Source organism: Thunnus maccoyii, chromosome 7 (genome assembly GCF_910596095.1).
Source record: "Thunnus maccoyii chromosome 7, fThuMac1.1, whole genome shotgun sequence".
NCBI lineage: Eukaryota > Metazoa > Chordata > Actinopteri > Scombriformes > Scombridae > Thunnus > Thunnus maccoyii.
The window spans coordinates 12,929,165-12,946,478 of NC_056539.1; the positions used below are offsets into that span (position 1 = coordinate 12,929,165).

Genomic DNA, 17,314 nt, shown 5'->3' on the forward strand with positions numbered 1-17,314 from the left:
GGAGTGCGGAGCAGGGTGGAGTCCAAACTAGGGCCATGTGGTAAAATCTCAGACTGCGTTTAGTAACATGTTCAAAAAGACTTTTCTGCGAGGCTGTGGTACGCAGCACAGGACCCATTTTGCTTCTGAACACTCTTTCAGCCCGCCTGTCCATGTTCTGTCATTATCTAGTTTCTGCGGTTGTTCAAAGTGGAATCTCCGACAATAGGTCTGACGGCCTACAAATGTTCCAAAGTCTACCACGGACTGATTTAGACATTTAAAGCAAACAAGAATATAGGGTACACTTTATCTACATAAGGTCACCTGATAACTGAATTGCTAGTGTTAGCCAAATATTGAATTAATTGCTGCAGCCCACCCAAAGAGATTTGCTGCCAGCTAAAATTATTTTCTCACTTTGGTCTTTGTTTATTTCAAAAGTCTGCTTTGAACCTCCCACTGGGAAATTAAGAAGTTATTTTCTTGGTTCTTTGATGCATTTCATTTATGTTTGTCTGTTAATAATTCAATGATACATAAAAGCTAAATTTGATTCAAAGTAATAGTTCCTTAGTGAGTGATTTTTTTAATGAACGAAGAGCACATGCACTCAGCCCAACTTCATACCACCATGCGTGTACAGAGGACATGTGACCTTATGACAACACTGAGGTTCTTTTGACCCCAAAGTGTTACCAACAGCGTGTGACAGGGCGCCAATTGTCACCTAACTGTATGTGGGTTTTCAGTCTGGTTGCTACATTCCCCACTGTTTTGTAAGGCTTCCTCTTTCTTGGGCCTAATTTCAATGTCTAAGTCTCCCAGCGGCGTTATGTGCATCTGCGTGTTTGTGTTTTACCATTTGTTTGTTTATTTTTGTGTGTGTAAGTGTATCTTCTATCATGGTGACCCTCAAAGACAGATTGAAATCACAATGACCACTGACAGCACGCCACGATGACCACTCTCATTCTAATGAGTTGGCACTAGCAATGAAAGGATAAGTAAATTAACCAATTAGTCAATTGACAGAAAATCAGCAATGGTGATAATAGATTCATCTTTTAACTCATATACTGAGCACAAATGCAAGAATTTTACTGATGTCAAGATTTTCAAATGTTTTTTTTGAATATCTGATTAATATATGATGAATTGATTATATTTTGTTGCAGCCCTGACTGGCCCTGATGAACAGTCTAGTGTCATCATGAGCATCTACGTCTCCACTATCCAAACACTGAATCTAATGTTAGCTGCACTTCAGACCTCTCAGTGCCAGCATGTGAACTTGCCCTAGGCTCAAGGTGCCCCTGACTCTTCAGACGCTCGCGCACATTCACACACATACACACACACACACACACACAGAGTAAATACACAAACATATACACAAAGAAACTCTTATCCTTGTGGTTCCAGTCTCAACCACATCTACAGTGCTGTTAGCGGGCTTGTGAGAAGGAGAGTAAGTAAAAGCAGGAAATCACTGCCGTGGCTTCCAATCTCCTACACTGGGGTTTGCTTACTTAAGTTTAGATCATATGCCTAACCTAGTTAAAATCTGTGTGAGCGAGCGTGCGTACGTGTGTGTGTGTGTCTGATAGATTGGGTGCTGCGTCTACAGTGGAGGAGTTGAGCAGAGAGGAGTGACTGGCCTAAAGCGCTCCCATCTTTATTCTTTGTCTACTTTCTCCTCCCTTGTTCCTCTTTTTGCCCCAGTCCGCCTGTTTTTTAACCTAATGACACAAGACTTAGACAACAACAACAACAACAACAGAGAAAGTACTATGAGCACACAGATATGAATGGAAGATAGAAAGTATGGCTTTAATAAAGGCAAAAAGGTGAAAGTGTTAAATTAGCACAATGATGCCAGAGGCAAATGGACAGATGGTTAAATAGAAACAAAGAATAGATAATGGGGATAGTAGTGAAAAGAGTTTTGAGCTGTAGAAGGATTAAGAGGCCAGGTGAGTTGTGTCCGGAGGCATCTAAATCCCTGAATCAGAGGGAGAGACTGAGGCATGGATGGATGAGTGACAGTTTGATGAAGGAGACATAGCAAGAGGGAAATTACACTCCCTCTCTCCGCTCCGCTTCTCCGTTCTCTGCCTTCCCCCGCCCGCTCTCCTCACTGCTCTCTCATCATTAGTAAGGAGTTGTGCCTCAAGGTTTTCCTCCTCGAATTACCTGAAAAGAGACATTCTCTTTTCTTTTGGCCCTTTCTCTTCCTCTATCTGCCCTGCAGGCAAATTCTACTTGTCAGATCAAACGGGCAGCCGGGCGACACAACACAGTATCTCTCTCCCCTCACTCTTAAGAGGAACTTCTTCTTTTTTTTTTTTTTAAATAAACATAAAGGCATGACAGTGACTGTAAGAGAGAGAGAGAGAAAAAAGAGGCATTGAGAGGGAGGGAGAGTTAATCAGTTTGCACCATTGCCTAACGGTAGACAAAGGGATCTTGTTCTGGAGCAAAACAGGGTTTGGACAGCATAACGTGTGTAGCCTCACTCTTGTTTGGACTGCTCAGGTATGGACTTAGTGAGCCAGACCCCATATTAGTGACAGGAATCCTCAAATAAACAAGATCAGCGTTTCTAAGCTCTCAAACAATATTTTATCAGAATATACTGCATGTACAGGATGTATCCCTTCAGCAATGACGTACATAACAAATAGCAACCGAGCAATCTCATGACATTCACAGATACACACAACACACACCTTTTTCTCACACTCAAGGCTGATGGCTTGCAGTGTCACCGGTTAGACAGCTTTTCTGCACCCTGCCCTGCAAGGCGGTTTGTCAACCTCTCCCATGCACTGCGACTCTCTAACACAACATTCTTAACGTCCAAAATGAGACACCTGAATTGAACTTGCTATGCGAAAAATCTCCAAGACATTTTAAAATATGTCTCTTATGGAAATTACTATGTAGTGAGGTACATGTGAGCACACATATATCTCCAGTCTACCCTCTAAAAGTTTCCCTTCTCCTTTTTATTTCTCTCTAAAATGAAAAAAGTAGCAAAGCCTAAGTTGTGAAATGTCTGTAAAAAGGAATTAAACAGTGAAAAACAGACACTTACATATGACTAGAGTAGTTCTATGTTTTTCAGAGTTTTCTGGATGTATGAGATCCCCGCAGAGGCGGCACTGGAGGCAAGTTAAAAAAACGACTACATGCACAGAAGCCTGTTTGGTTGTTAATCAAAACAGAGCATCATCTCCACTGTGAAGTTGTTTCATTAGTGATATCGAACAAAAACAATACACCTACACCTGCATCCATGTATGAACATTATTTTCCTGTTATTACATAAACTGAAAAAAGTTAAAAACATGAATATACCTGTTTTTGCTTCACACTCAGAGCATCAAACACATGCTGATTAACTGAACTGAACTAGAAACGCTTTGAAATGTCTTGGAAAAACAGATTCAACTCTCCATCAGTTGTCCACAGTGGTGCCTTTTACTCATACTAGCGGATCATATTAACTGTATGCCTAATTATGCAGTTACTCAAAGTCTGACCCCAGAAGCCTTCCATGTGACATAATTAAGCTGGTCCGAGCCAAAAGGCCACAGTGACTGTTTACTTACAACCGGCTGCCTTTAATACACTGAGGAGACTAATAAACACAAAATTAGATTTTACACAATGAGCCTTTTGACCAGCAGCACAGTGCAGACAAGCCAGACAGAGGCTAGTGCGTGCATCTGTGTGCACACTTGTGTGTATGAATGTGTGTATAGTTGTCCATGTTTGCTTGTGGATGGCAGAAAAAAATGACTGACTAGTTAATCAGTATAACAGTAGGCCTGCTCTCTGTCAGCTGACTCTTCTAAACTGAAAGACTCTTCTCTGTGTGTCTTGAGGGCGAGAGGCCCCTCTACTGTTTTTCTGTTTATCATCAATATCATCATTTCATTGAGCAAAAATTGAACTTAAAGCTCAAAAATTGAGACATCTTGGCTGAGTAAGAGCAAGCATAAATACAAGAGAAATTTAATAGGACCAAACTCTTCGAAAATTAAATCATTGTGCAAATAAATAAACAAAAAAATGATTACATGTAATTTCAACAGCGATTAAATAGTAGTTAAGTTAATAACAGAACCTAACATAATGTGGTCAAGCCTTCTTTAACTGCAGCAAATGATTTAAATGTTTCACTGACACATGTAAAAGTAACTATTGGCATATACCTGCTGTTATACCGATACAGTACTGTATGCTTGTCTGCCCACATTAAGAACACGGCTCTGAATTCGGGCCTGTTGTTTGAAAAGCATCTAGCCAAGACAATCTAATCATGTTTCCTCTACCTAAAAAACATTTCCAAAATCAAAAGCTGCCTGGCTTGAGCCATTAAATCTTTATTACTGGCATAAACCACACAGACATCACCCGGTTGAAACTCGTTAAAAATGTGGCAGCCAAGTCATTAACTAACTAACCAGTGATAACAAAACCACACCGCATCACACCCATCCTGCCCTCGCTTCAATGGCTGTCTGTAAGGTTAAGAGTTGACTTTAAGATCCTTTTGTCTATAGAAATACAATAATTGATGTTGAATAAAAAAATTTTGATCAGATTTCTCATCATCATGAAGACGCCCGAGTCAAGCGTACTCACACACACGTACATACACACACGGACAATGAGCCTATCTGCACTCGCAGTACGTCTATCTGACTTTCAATTAGACGGAGGGAATGTCAAACACTGATTGAGGAATGTTGCTTTCTGCTTCCCTTTTAACAGAAGTAGCAGAGTGTTGAAATTCCAAAAACTCTGGGAACAGACACACAGTGTGATTCACATCACATCTGATGAAACATGATCAGGTTCATGAACTGGCTATGGTGTGTTTTCATTGAGAATTTGGCTCGGGAGTGGCAATGCAATTATAAAGATAGCTCAGTCTTAATTACAAACTAGCTAAGCTGTCAGAGAGTGGAAGACATAGATCAAACAGGCCAATGGGCTCCTTTACTCTGAAGCACTTTTCCTTAATGGACTGATTGCACCACTGGTAGTAGTTACATGCAGGTTATTTCGAGTTTCCGCAGTAACCTGTGTCAGGAAACAAGAGGCTACACTAACATGCGTGGCAACAATTAATAGCCTTCTTGTCATTTTGATTAAATCAACCAACTTTCAGATTATTTTTTCTCATCAACTGCACTCAATAGTTTGTTTCTCATGTAATAAAAATGTCTTACTGCCTTGAAATCCCCCGGCAACAGCAAATCAGTGGGCAGTAAAATATGCTGGCAACTCTTAGAGCTATCAATTCTATAGCAACAAGAGAATAAGTAACAAAACCCCTGAAATGTCCTAAATAACATCTTGGAGGTGGAAATGTGTGTATTGGTATTGTTCCCAGTACTGGTGTACTTTGTCAGACAGAGCAGTCTTTTATTCCCCCTTCCGTGCCTGAACAAAACCTCATGGTCTCGTAGACAGGCTGGGGTTGATCTAAAAATCCTATTTCTGTACTGGCTTTCACATCCAACAATCCCCTTATGAGGAGTTTCTATTGCTGTGTTCACAGTTTTTGGTCACAGACTCGGCCAGTCAACCTTACCTGCAGTATCCAGTGCCGTTGTTAAAGGTCAGACACGTAGCGTTGTTAACACAAGGCGCCTTATCATCCACGCACTGCAGAGCTGCAAAGAGAAAAAAGACAAGTTAGAAAATGGACAAACAGAGAAGCAATTCATCTGCAAAATGTTCAGTTGTTGTACCACTTCAGAGTATGAATGATTATCTACATAGCTTGAAACGGTAAGGAGTTATAGTAGTTTCAAGAGCATTCATTCAAAAAATATCTAGATTTGTATATTACACAAATGTTTGCTCCTGAGTCAGTCAGTTATCCGCTCTAAAGGGGAACCTGGTTTAAAGGGTATGCGACTTTCTAGACACAGAAATACAGAGACGCCATGATGACGATAATGTCCTAATGCATCATGTGCCAAAAACTAAAAATACTATTTTTATGAATATCCCAAAAATAATGTATTCCTATATATAAACTAACCTAAATTACTTTCTCAAAGTTTCTCATAAGCTGGCTAGCTTTATGTGTGTTTCATTGCTGCTGAATTTCAAATTTGGCACTGCTCAAAACTCACTCAGGTTTCCCCCGGAAAATTGGTGAGCGAAGGTGGTGAGCGAAGGTGGTAAACTCCCCCCCAAAAGCAAGCATGCACACACTCTCTACCCCTATGAGGGAAACCCTCCACTTAGCCTAAGTTTCTTCTCCTTCCTCTCACCCTTACAAAGAGATATTACAGGGGGCTCGTCACCTATCTAGCCAACTATGCAGAGCCAGCCTGAAATCAGCCTGTGGTCACAGGGTGGCCGGATGGGCACGCAGACAGAAATGAGCCTTGACGAAGTCAACAAAGCCCAACTATCTCCCTGCCAGTGAGACACTCATATCCAGACACATCAGCCATTGTGTGGCCTTCTAGCCACCAAAGACACATGGCTCAAGTGGTCTTCACGCACACTATGCCAGGCCAATATGCCAAATAGAAGTGTGGTGTTCTCAGTCTTTATTTATCAATGTGATATGGTAACCAGATGAAGAGAACCACTGTTAAGTGTGTGAGATTAATTGAGCAAAACTGCTACAGATCATTAGTGCTGGTTGTACAAATGTTGCTATATTAACATTTTGTTTCATTCATAGTCTCACATGTTAATGTGGTTATGTGATGAATCCTCACTCTGTACAGAGCTCTTTTTACAAAACTGAGGCTAGGTCAGCTGATTTCAAAGAAACGCCAACAATGTCTTTACAAAACAGTCATTGCATTACAGGAAGTGCGCTCAGCAGTGGTGTTACTTCCTGCACACAGATTAATCACAGAGTCACTTAAGTTGAGCAGTGCTTATGAGGACACTTCTACATATTATTAACTCGACTTCATATTGATTTTGCAGTGCTAAAAGTTTGACACATGTAATTAGTTCATTTTCAAGTGCTGTACATTCAGGGTCCAGTAGCCTATCTGAATTGGTTTGGTCAGAGAGTGACTAATGCCTTAGAGCCAGGCTGACAGACATAGTCCATTAGACATGGGGATACCCATCCATAAACCACTGTGAAATTCCTAATCCCAACACGCACGCACACATACGCATGCCTCTATGTGCACACTTGCACAGTCACCCACTCTAATAGTGTGAGTTGATATCAGCACTACTGCTGCAGTACATGAAACCACAAAAAAAATAGTGTGCTCTTTTGCTACTATTTCTGTTCTGAGAAGACATATGGTATGCAAACTTGCTGCAAGTCAAGAGATGAAAATAGTGCACACATAAAAAAGCACTATAGACAGCAAGCAATCCATACATCTGTGGTTAGACCTTAGACGCACCAATACTTTCACTTTTGGTTTTGATCACATTTAAGTTAAAATTTGACACAAAATCGTGTTTAATCTGCTTTAAATGAGTAGATGATCATAAACAGGGCATAAAATTTGATTATTGCACAGTACATCTGGGCAACACAGCACAGGGTACGCCAGGATACCAGTCATCTTGAGGACGGCCGACAATTGCAAAATCAGCACAAAAAAAAAGGAGTAACGGTGTGGGGGAGGAGGAATGGAGAGCTGAGAAGACGGCAGCGGGAGTAAAAGAATGGAAGCAAGAGAGCAGAGACCGGAAAAAGCTGCTCTCATCCCACGACTGGTTTGACGAGCTTCCCATGCATGCTGTCGTAATGCCAGACGCAATGATCTTACCAGATTTGGGACAGCCTGCCTCTTATTACGCCATTTTAAAACACACAAACCAATTACCCCATGGGTCAGGTCACCGATTCCCTGACTGGAAGCTTGGAAAAGGTTTCAGCAATCCCTCTCTCTTAAAATAAAAACAAGCAAAATGTTCACACACATCCAAACGACTGACCAGTGTGTAGGAATCCAGGCTCATATCACCAGCAGCAGCGCTGCATCCTCTCTACCTGGGTGTTCTCACACTTCACTATCAATGAACCATGGGTCGGGAAAATTTCCCAGGAATGAGAACCTTGATAAGACCCGATCGACAAAGTCAACAGTGAAACTATGACCAGATGATGTGAGCCAAGGAGAAACACACAGATTTTGACCAAATGGTTACGATTATCTTCATTTGTATTCTCAGTCACTCCCACCTCATCTTGCAGCTGAGTATCTGTGTTTGTTTGTGTCTGTGTGTGTAAAGGAGAGGAAGGGGAGAGGAGTTTAAGTAGAGAACAAAAGCAGAATGAGAGCAGGAGATTTACAGTGTCTGCAGTCTGGTGGGACTGGGAGGAAAGCTGGGTGTGATAATAACAATCTGAGCCTTTCAGTGGCAAAAACAAGCACTTTTAGTGGATGTACATTGACGGTCTGCAATCGCACCGAGGGATTACATAGCAGCCTGTTTTGCAGCTGCCGGCTGCAGTGCTCTCGCTCAATACTGGAAAAGTTTCAAACATTGTTGTCCCTATTAGTCACCAGGTTGAAAAATACTGAAGTTTTCCTTTAATGTAAATCAGTGCATGTTTGGAAGAGGCTTTAGTAACTTTATTTGTACAGTACAAACATTGGAACAAAGTGTATTAAATATAAAAGGAAGATAAAACTAATCTGATAAATTTAAATAGTTTAGATGCACTTGTTGTGCTGGTGAGGAGCAAAAGAATTGGCTGTGAGTTTCAGCGCGTATATGTGGAAAAAGACAACTATTCACTTTGTTGCTGCCTGGAAAATCAGAGAGTGCACCCGAGCAGTAGCACAAAGTTTCCATCCACCTGTTATATGCACATTTAAAAAAAAAAAAAAAATCTGCAAAACAGCCAGAACGTCACTCAAGGTTGTCGTTTTGAAAAAAAAAAAACGCTGAGCTATAGACTTGTTGTTATGGTACCTGCTTTGGGTTATTGTACTGTAGAAAAAGGTTTTATGTCATGCCTCAACTCCACCAGAAAACCTAAAAGTATGGATATAAATAGCAGAGGTGTCTGAGGTACATGTGACCACAGAGTCGCTGGTGTTATTTCAGGTTAAATGTCAACACTTTCTGTATCATCATGCTTGCTACTGAAAGCACCACAGAGTAGAGGTGGACCAGAAGAGACGTTTGATTAGAAAACGAAACACACATAATGAACACATCATGAATTCCTACTTTTTTTGGGACTTTACATCAAAAATGTTGTTAGTCAGAGAAGTCAGCATGAGTTTTGGACAATATAAAACGTGTCAGTTAAGTAATCAGCCAATGTTCACCTGATATAACCTTGTCCAGCCCCAGGGTTCAACGTTGCGAGACACTCTCTAGTTCCCAGTGTATTTGGAGTATTGACAAAAGGCAGGCCTCATCATTGCCATCAACATAAGTAAGGATGACACTAATTACCCTGTCAAAGTTTTAAAGCAGACTGCCTCATCTAAATCCTCTGGATGTATCCACCAAGTACTGTGCAGAGCGGAAACCTGGAAGCTTCCAGTGGCTTTCAATGCTTTTGTGTTTATTTAGAATATTACAACAGGTGAAAATAATACAAAAATACCAAGTGAAATTTTAAAAATACAGTTTGAAGCTCTCTGTTAGCTATTTGCTTTTCTTACTAAGAATATAGAATTATGAATTATAATTCTGAGGGACTCTTGTGCATAATCAGCAGCTCAGTGTACGTCTTTCTAATTTTCTTTTCACTTTCTATTACTAGAGGCATTTATTGAACTGTCCTCATTGAAAGAGGACCTTGGTTTTTTGTGAACTGCAGTAAAATGTGTCATTTTGTAGCTGAAACCACGACTACTTTTAGAATCATTATATATATATTTTTCTGTAAAAATCTGTGAAAACTGACAAAACTTAAGCCTTCAGTATGAAAAAATCTTCTTTTTTTAAAAAGAAGACAAATCACAGCCCTTAATGGTCTAGACAACAAAATGAGAGCGGGAGTCCGTTGTGTTCGGCTGGCGTTACGCCGGTCCCTCCCTCAGCACTCGCCTCTGCTTTGTCACAGACACCACAGCAGGTCCCCGGGGAGATCCAGCAATGTCATGAGGAGGAAAAAAAGAATGAGGCAGAGAGGCTGTCAAAGAAGCAGAAAGAGGAGGGGTAAGGGAGGCCGAAAGAACAAGTCAGAGATGGACGGGCTTTGAGCTAATAGCTGAGGATTGCGATGGGGAAGTAATTACGAAACTACAGACAAAGACTGCACACGAATGGATGTCCCTGAGCCCTGGCACACATCCATGTAGCGGAGGGCAGGAAGTTGTTCGCACTGAGTGAGGAAGTAACCCCATTTCCTGGAATTGCTGTACAAGCCTCTATATCCAGCAGGCCAAACAGTCGTCATGGTAACTTGCAATAAAATACCCTTTGCTCAGCATGGAAGGAGGGAGATGAGGCTCAAACTAAACACCATTACCCTGAGGGAAGCTTTACTGGCCCACACAGACTGCAGCAGAACCAAGCAGAGGAACCAAGCTGGGGCTTTAAGGTCTTGTTCGCCGAGGTCAGGTTTGGTTTGAGGGTGGTGACAGAAACAGCAAAAGTGTGTGATCACTAGGGATGTCTTCTGTTTGGACAATCCGAGGCATTTTTAATGCAACAGTATCAGCTATGTAAAGTTAAATTAATTTCTAACCCTTTGTTTTCTATAACCCACTGCACTCCAGGTACAGACGCCCAACATTAAATCACTGAAACCTTTTCCTGAACCTATGCAAAATAATTCCATGGGACTAGCATAAGAGATATGAAGCAAACAGTAGTTGCAATTGATCAAAATCTGATTATGATAGGGGACAAAAATTGATTGGGAGAAGTGATTACCCTGCTGACCTGCTGACCAACTGAGACGGATGCTTTACTTTTGTGATTACTTGGAGAAGTTGGGAGAGTCTCATCCAAAGCTGAGTGTATCAAGCAGGACTGAACTACTTTGGTACAACAGGACACACTGCTGGCTTGCTTGCATGTATGTATGTGTGTGTGTGAGTGTGTGTGTGTGTGTGTGTGGGAGTGTGTGTTGAGGGAGAAAAAGACAGACAGAAAGTGTGAGAGCAGACCAGACAAATTCAGGGACTTTCCCTTGCTCATTCATGTCCAAACTTTTTTTTCTCCTTCATTTTTTTGTTACAATAAAAAAGAAAAATCTGGGCTATTGTGCAGACTTGTTCAGTTACATTCACACCACTATCAGATTGTTTTAACTGTAGCTTGGACTATTTTTAGGCTTTCATTCATTACTGGAATCTACGCCAGACTGTGCCCATAAATATATTCATTTAAAATATGTCAACAACGATGACGTAAAACAATGTCTTCATGATAACGCAACTCACTTTAATATTCTAACTGACACATGGCCTGACCATAGCCAATATGGACAAGATTAATAATTATCAAAGTATTATCTCAATGTTAATATGCTAAAACGCTATGAAGCACATGATAAAGAGTCAAGAGTGTTGTGATAGACTATGAAAACATTTTACTTGTTACTACTCATTTAGTTCAGAATTGAACCAACAATATCTGAACAACAATGATCAATGACAACAATGAAAAACCATATCTCAATATGAGAATTTTTTTTATCATATCAAGATTCATGGTTGGTTAACCACTGACCTTCTTTTCCCCCCTTGTATTTTTTCTCCAGACTCACAGTGAAAATGTGCAAAAAAAAAAAAAAAAGACCGGACAGACAAGTACAGTCAAGTTAATTCACATCCACATGCAAATACTGAAATGAGATTGATTATAAACCACAACTCAAACATTGGACAAAATCAATACTGCCACCCATTATTACAAAGGATTTATTCTTAAAGCTTTTCTGTGTAGTTTCCCTCCCTCTCGTACCTGATGTGCCCTGCTTGGTTCATTACTCCATGTGCCCTGCCTGATTGTCTCCAGGATTACAGGGCTGTGTTGGCCAAGGAATGCAGGCTGCAGTAATTCCCTGTTAATTTGCTAACCTGTTCAACAGTGCAGACACAACGCTCTGTAATCCCCTCGACCTTCACAGCCACATACACCACCTCCTATAGTAACAGTGCATGTGGTTCATGTGGTGAACGCACCTAGCTTCATTCACATTTCGACTGGCTTTTATTTAATGCGTGAGGATCAAGGTCACTATGAGCAAACTGGCTAAGAAGGCATTGGCACTGCATTGGCGCTGAGAAGCAAAATGGAGAAAGGCCCGTAACTAACTCACCTTGCGCTACGCATTTCAACTTCAAGACCTTAATCACGCTAGGTCTAAGTTTACATCTATTCTAAGCCAGCATGGCTAAAGAGGCACACACAAACATGCACTAACACAAGTCTCAAGTGTGTATGGAAACGCAGACACACATACATCTGGAGCACAGGGCACAAACCTTCAGCCACTAACTCATACAGTGCTACACATTATTTACTACTCTCTCCCACTACAAACAACATGCATGAGACTGAAACATATGTGGAGGTCTGGTTTTCTCATGCAGCGCGCAGACTGGGTGCGATAACGTATGTCAAGTCGATGGATTCTATTCATTTTCTACGGAGTTGACAGACCGCTCGGCATATCTGTTCTTGCATAAACACGATTCGTAACGCACCCTGCTCACAAAACTCAGATCAAACTGTCAAACTAGGCAATGCTGATCAAACATTAATCAAGATTCTGTTACTGCATTGCCTATTTCTCGCCTCATATGTTTTCAGAAACATATTTTAGTGTACTGTTTAGCTGTTTAGACGAGCCAAAACTAAGCACTGTCCAACTCGCAGTACTTCACCCACCACGTCACCCACCAGCTGGAGCATTTAGTGGCCCTGTGTGCGTGCAGATGCGTCCTCGTCGGAGGCGGTCTGCGCGCCGCATAATTACACTACTAATCAAAAGGGTGGGGAAGGAAGAATGAATATAACATGAACACACTATAGCAAAGTCAAGTGTATCTCACTGAGACTACGGACAAGAAGAGAAAAGAAAGAAACCAAAGGGAAAGCTGTGATGGTGTCGCAGGAAGGATGTCTTAAGCCACATTAATAACACAGCCACAAGGCAGTGGGTAGAGCTGGTGGTCAGTAAATAATCCAGTGTTGTGGGCAGCTCAATAAATATCTTTGTCTTCACAGCACAGGGCAAAGCATGGCACAGATAAATCACATTTCACACCAGGCACCAGCTTGGGTCAAATGCAAGTAAACCATGGGCGGCACAATTGCTGGCCTTTGTCAGTTTGTATCCACAATGCCATACATACACACACGCAAATAGATACACACACGCATGTCAGCTGTCTGCCGTTTGCACTCTGCAAATATATGCAACCATCCACATGCCCACACCGTGGGGGCAACACTATGTCGTGTGCCACAACGCTTCCTCAAGAATTAGACTGTAGTATTAATTATGTTCCTGCATCAACACAGAAGGGCTACAGTATAATTTCATGTAAAGTGTAAAATCATGAATTAAGTATGTATGAGCTAGAGATGCACCGATATTGATATTGAGATTGAGATCAGATATCAGGCCATTACCGACTCAAACAGCTGGATTGGGTATTGGTGACAGTGGGCTGATCTGGTATCAGATGCCATTATTTTAATAAATAACAATTCAGTTAATTTTTATCTATTTATTTATTTGTTACATTTTGTTTTACAAAGTTTGGGCAGAAATGTTTAAGCCAAGCCTGATTTTGCCTTATACATTAAAAAAATGATCCCAGCCTCTTGCACAAAGTGAAGCATAGCCCAGGTCTCGGTATCGGGACTGGAAAAGTCAGATTAGTGCATCCCTAGTATAAGCATTTATTCTTTTTAGGAAATATTACGTTGAGTATTGTTGAGGGCAAAGCAAACTGCAGGGACTTGTTGACAAATGACAATGAGCCTTCTGGTATGTTGTTACAAGTAGTTTAGGAATGTGTCACAAACTAGAATACAGACAGTGCCACCTACGTAATACAATACAATGATTTATGTAGCACAGGGAGTGTCTTATGCCCCATTTCCACTAACTCAGGAATAATATACTTTAGTCATACTGCTGCATGCAATGTTGTGATTATAAATGCATTTCCACTGCATCTTCACAGCGGGGCATCATTATTGTGACCTGCAATATTATGCTCCTCTGCAGGAGTAAAGTCAAACTTTTGGCATCACCCCAACTGAGCTGCGATGCACCAAATTGATTGGTTTAACATTTGTGATCATGCAGGTGACAGGATAGGAAGCATCACTTTGAAATGTTTATGTTCAGCAGATTGCAGCTCTTTTCTGATCCATTCTCATTTGCCATGTTTGAGGTGTAATTATTGTCATGTTAAGATACTGCTAATGCAAATCTACAGCTTGTTGTGAAGCAGCTACAGGAAATGCAGCCATTTTTGTCACATCATTTAGAAACCACCTGCCAGCTCCTTGTTTGATATAAAATGGTCTCCACAGCAACATACAGGCGTTTTTTCCCACATTTTTGTTAGTGAATTGTTTTCAAATATTGCAAACAAGAAATAGTAAAACAAGAAACATCCACAGGGAACTGGTGAGATTCAGCCTGCGGGTGACAACCGCTTATTGCAGCCTGGGTAGACCTCAACCTCCCTCATGTCATCAAGGCAAGCAACACCTTCTACCCTGTCATATGGAAAAACCACTATTACTGTGCACAGCTTGTGATTGCACACGATATGGCGGAGCACACTACAGCACATTCTCCCAACAATATAGAAGTTCAGCATTAGCGGGAAATAGTAAAGGTGAGGATGAGGACAGGCAGGAAAAGACTATTATGGTGTGGAAGAAATGTGTGTGTGTGTGTGTCTGTGTCAGAGAGAGAAAGAGAGGGAAAGAGAGAAAGAGAGAGAGGTAGAGAAAGACAGAGAGGGAAAGAGAGGGAGGGAGGAATGTCAAACACCAACAACATTCCACTGCTTCTCCTTGCACCGCCTGCAGCACTTTTACATTGTCTTTTCTTCTTTTGTGTAACTTCTCTGTTCACAAGTCACCTATAGTCCATGAAAAAACGTGAGAAAGAATAGCAGAGCTGCATGTATCGACTCTGGGCTCAAAAAGCATGTGAGATTAAGTCAGTTTCACTATCTGGCACACTTAGGTAAAGGCTAAATAGGCTAAAAGAGTTTTCTTATCGCACAGGCCTTTAATCAAAAATTAAATAAGACCTGACTCTTGAAATAGGCATCTTGGCCAAAACTCACCAATATTCTGACTAACCATACCTGAAAATTTGACATTTAGTTTTAGATAATCAAATATGACAGCCATGGATAAGATGAGATTCAGGGTAAACCCACCTAACCCCTCTTTAAGATAAGTGCAGATAAAACTTTACTGATCCCCAGGAAATTTTGCATTAAGGTTTTATATTATTAAAACAGAGATATTCAACTGTGTTTACGTACCTCTGTATTTGCTGAACATACTCATACTTTTATTAAAGAAGATATTATTACACATTACGGAGAAAAACAACTTTTCTGTATTTTAGCATATTTTGTTATGTCTCAAGCATAATCTCTTTGTAAACAACCCAACATTACAAAACAGACTAATGGGAATAGCCTGAAGGAAATCAATACTGTTTGTGACTTTTTGTTTTTTGGAACTGACCTTGAACTAATTAGGCCTCTAACTGGGAAAATGCCTCACATTTGTGTTACAACTGAATTAATAGATACCATTGTACCAATGTGTTCAAAAGTTGGTCTACCAGAACTTGTTTTCAGATGCTCTTTGATAGTGTGAGCCAAAATGCCCAAGAATACTAATTATTTAGTAATTAATTAAGTAATTCATTCTCCATTGTGAGCTGACTGTGTATTTCAGGAGTGGCTATTGGACTCTAATTAGTGAATACTAATGAGTACTGACAGAGTAAAGACAGGTGCACTGCGTGGGTAAACCAGTTGTCCCTAAATGATCTATTACACAGATCCAAGTACAGATGCCTAATTAGAGTGACTCTTTCTAAGAAAGTGAAAAAGTCACCATTTCCCAATTCTCACTTACACCTACTTCATCTGAATATTTTATCTTTTAGGGCATTTACAGTGAGTGCACTTGCCTGACAATTTACCCAAAATGCAGAGATGTAGGGCAATCAGATACTGTTGACCATCTAAAAAGTTAGCTTCTTCCTGAAACTCTATTTAACTGTGATTATTTTGGTGAATATTTGTCCTGTGATCTGCCTTTTATCTGCTTCTTCATCACTGTCAGCTCTCCTAATTCAGCAGGGCAGTCTAGACATGGTTAAGTGTCCATTTTGAATTCTTTCGCTCTCGCTGTTTAACATCTGGGCAGCTGTGCTGCTCAGACAGAGCAGACTTGTAGGCAATAGTATCCATATCAATCAGACCATACCCCTCTGAATCAGACACAGAGCGACGTTAGCTTCACTTTCAGAGGCCTTGTGGAGGTTCACAATAAACTGAAGTATTTGAAACTATGTGGATATGATAAAGTATTAAGAATAAAAATTAGTTAGTGATAACACAGACAGAAAAAATACTGCAAAGTTACGTTCTTAAAGGTGAGTCTTACAGTGACAACCTAAACCCCAGCAGGATGTTATAATAAAATAAGAGTAGGTGAAAGTTAGCTAGCATATGTTTTGGGGTAAAAGGCCATAACGTTACCTGTGTCTATTAAAAAGCCACACGAACGAAATAATCGGCACAAACTACGGTTAAAATGTTTACCATAAGTCAGCTTTCTATCTAAAGTTACTTTCTGGAACAGTTTCTACTTTGTCAAACGTAACTTTATCAAAGGAAATCACCTGGCAAGTCAGACACAAGTGTACACGCAGTGTGTGTAGAGATGCTATATGAGCCCCGTGCCCCGCTGATGCAGAGGCAACAAAAACGTGATCATGACAAGTTATGAATTATTAGGGGAAAAAGCTAATGAAGCGTCAACATCGTAAAAAAACTTACCCAGAGATAGTTGAATGAAGCAGAAGACGAGGACTAGTGATTTGCCCGAAGATAAACCGGGTATCGGCTCCATATTTTCTGTAAAATCCACATAAGGTCGCCAGCCCAAAGTTGAGCTGTCTCCCGGACGGTTAGTTCTCAAAAAGTCTCGTTGAAAATGGCTCACACACTATAAAGAGGAAAAACGACTTGTAGGGCCAAATTACAACATTTTAGTTCATCTTTACGTGTGACCCACAAGCCGTTTACGTTAAAAACGTTTAAAATACACATACATTTCACTTCAACTAGTCACACACGGCGCTGAAAAAGTCTCCCACCTCTCTACACTC

General features: G+C 40.7%; 1 protein-coding gene across 2 annotated transcripts in view; it reads right to left on the reverse strand.

Moving 5' to 3' along the window:
* Positions 1-17,310, reverse strand: part of notch2 (notch receptor 2) — a 44,057-nt gene extending 26,747 nt beyond the window's left edge. For both annotated transcript variants that reach the window (XM_042415615.1, XM_042415616.1), the window contains exons 1-2: positions 16,983-17,310; positions 5,591-5,672 (exon numbers count right to left, since the gene is read on the reverse strand). In XM_042415615.1, coding sequence (XP_042271549.1) covers positions 5,591-5,672; positions 16,983-17,055 — 155 coding nt within the window. In that variant the 5' untranslated portion in view covers positions 17,056-17,310. The remainder of the gene's footprint in view (positions 1-5,590; positions 5,673-16,982) is intronic.
* Positions 17,311-17,314: the final 4 nt, after the last annotated feature.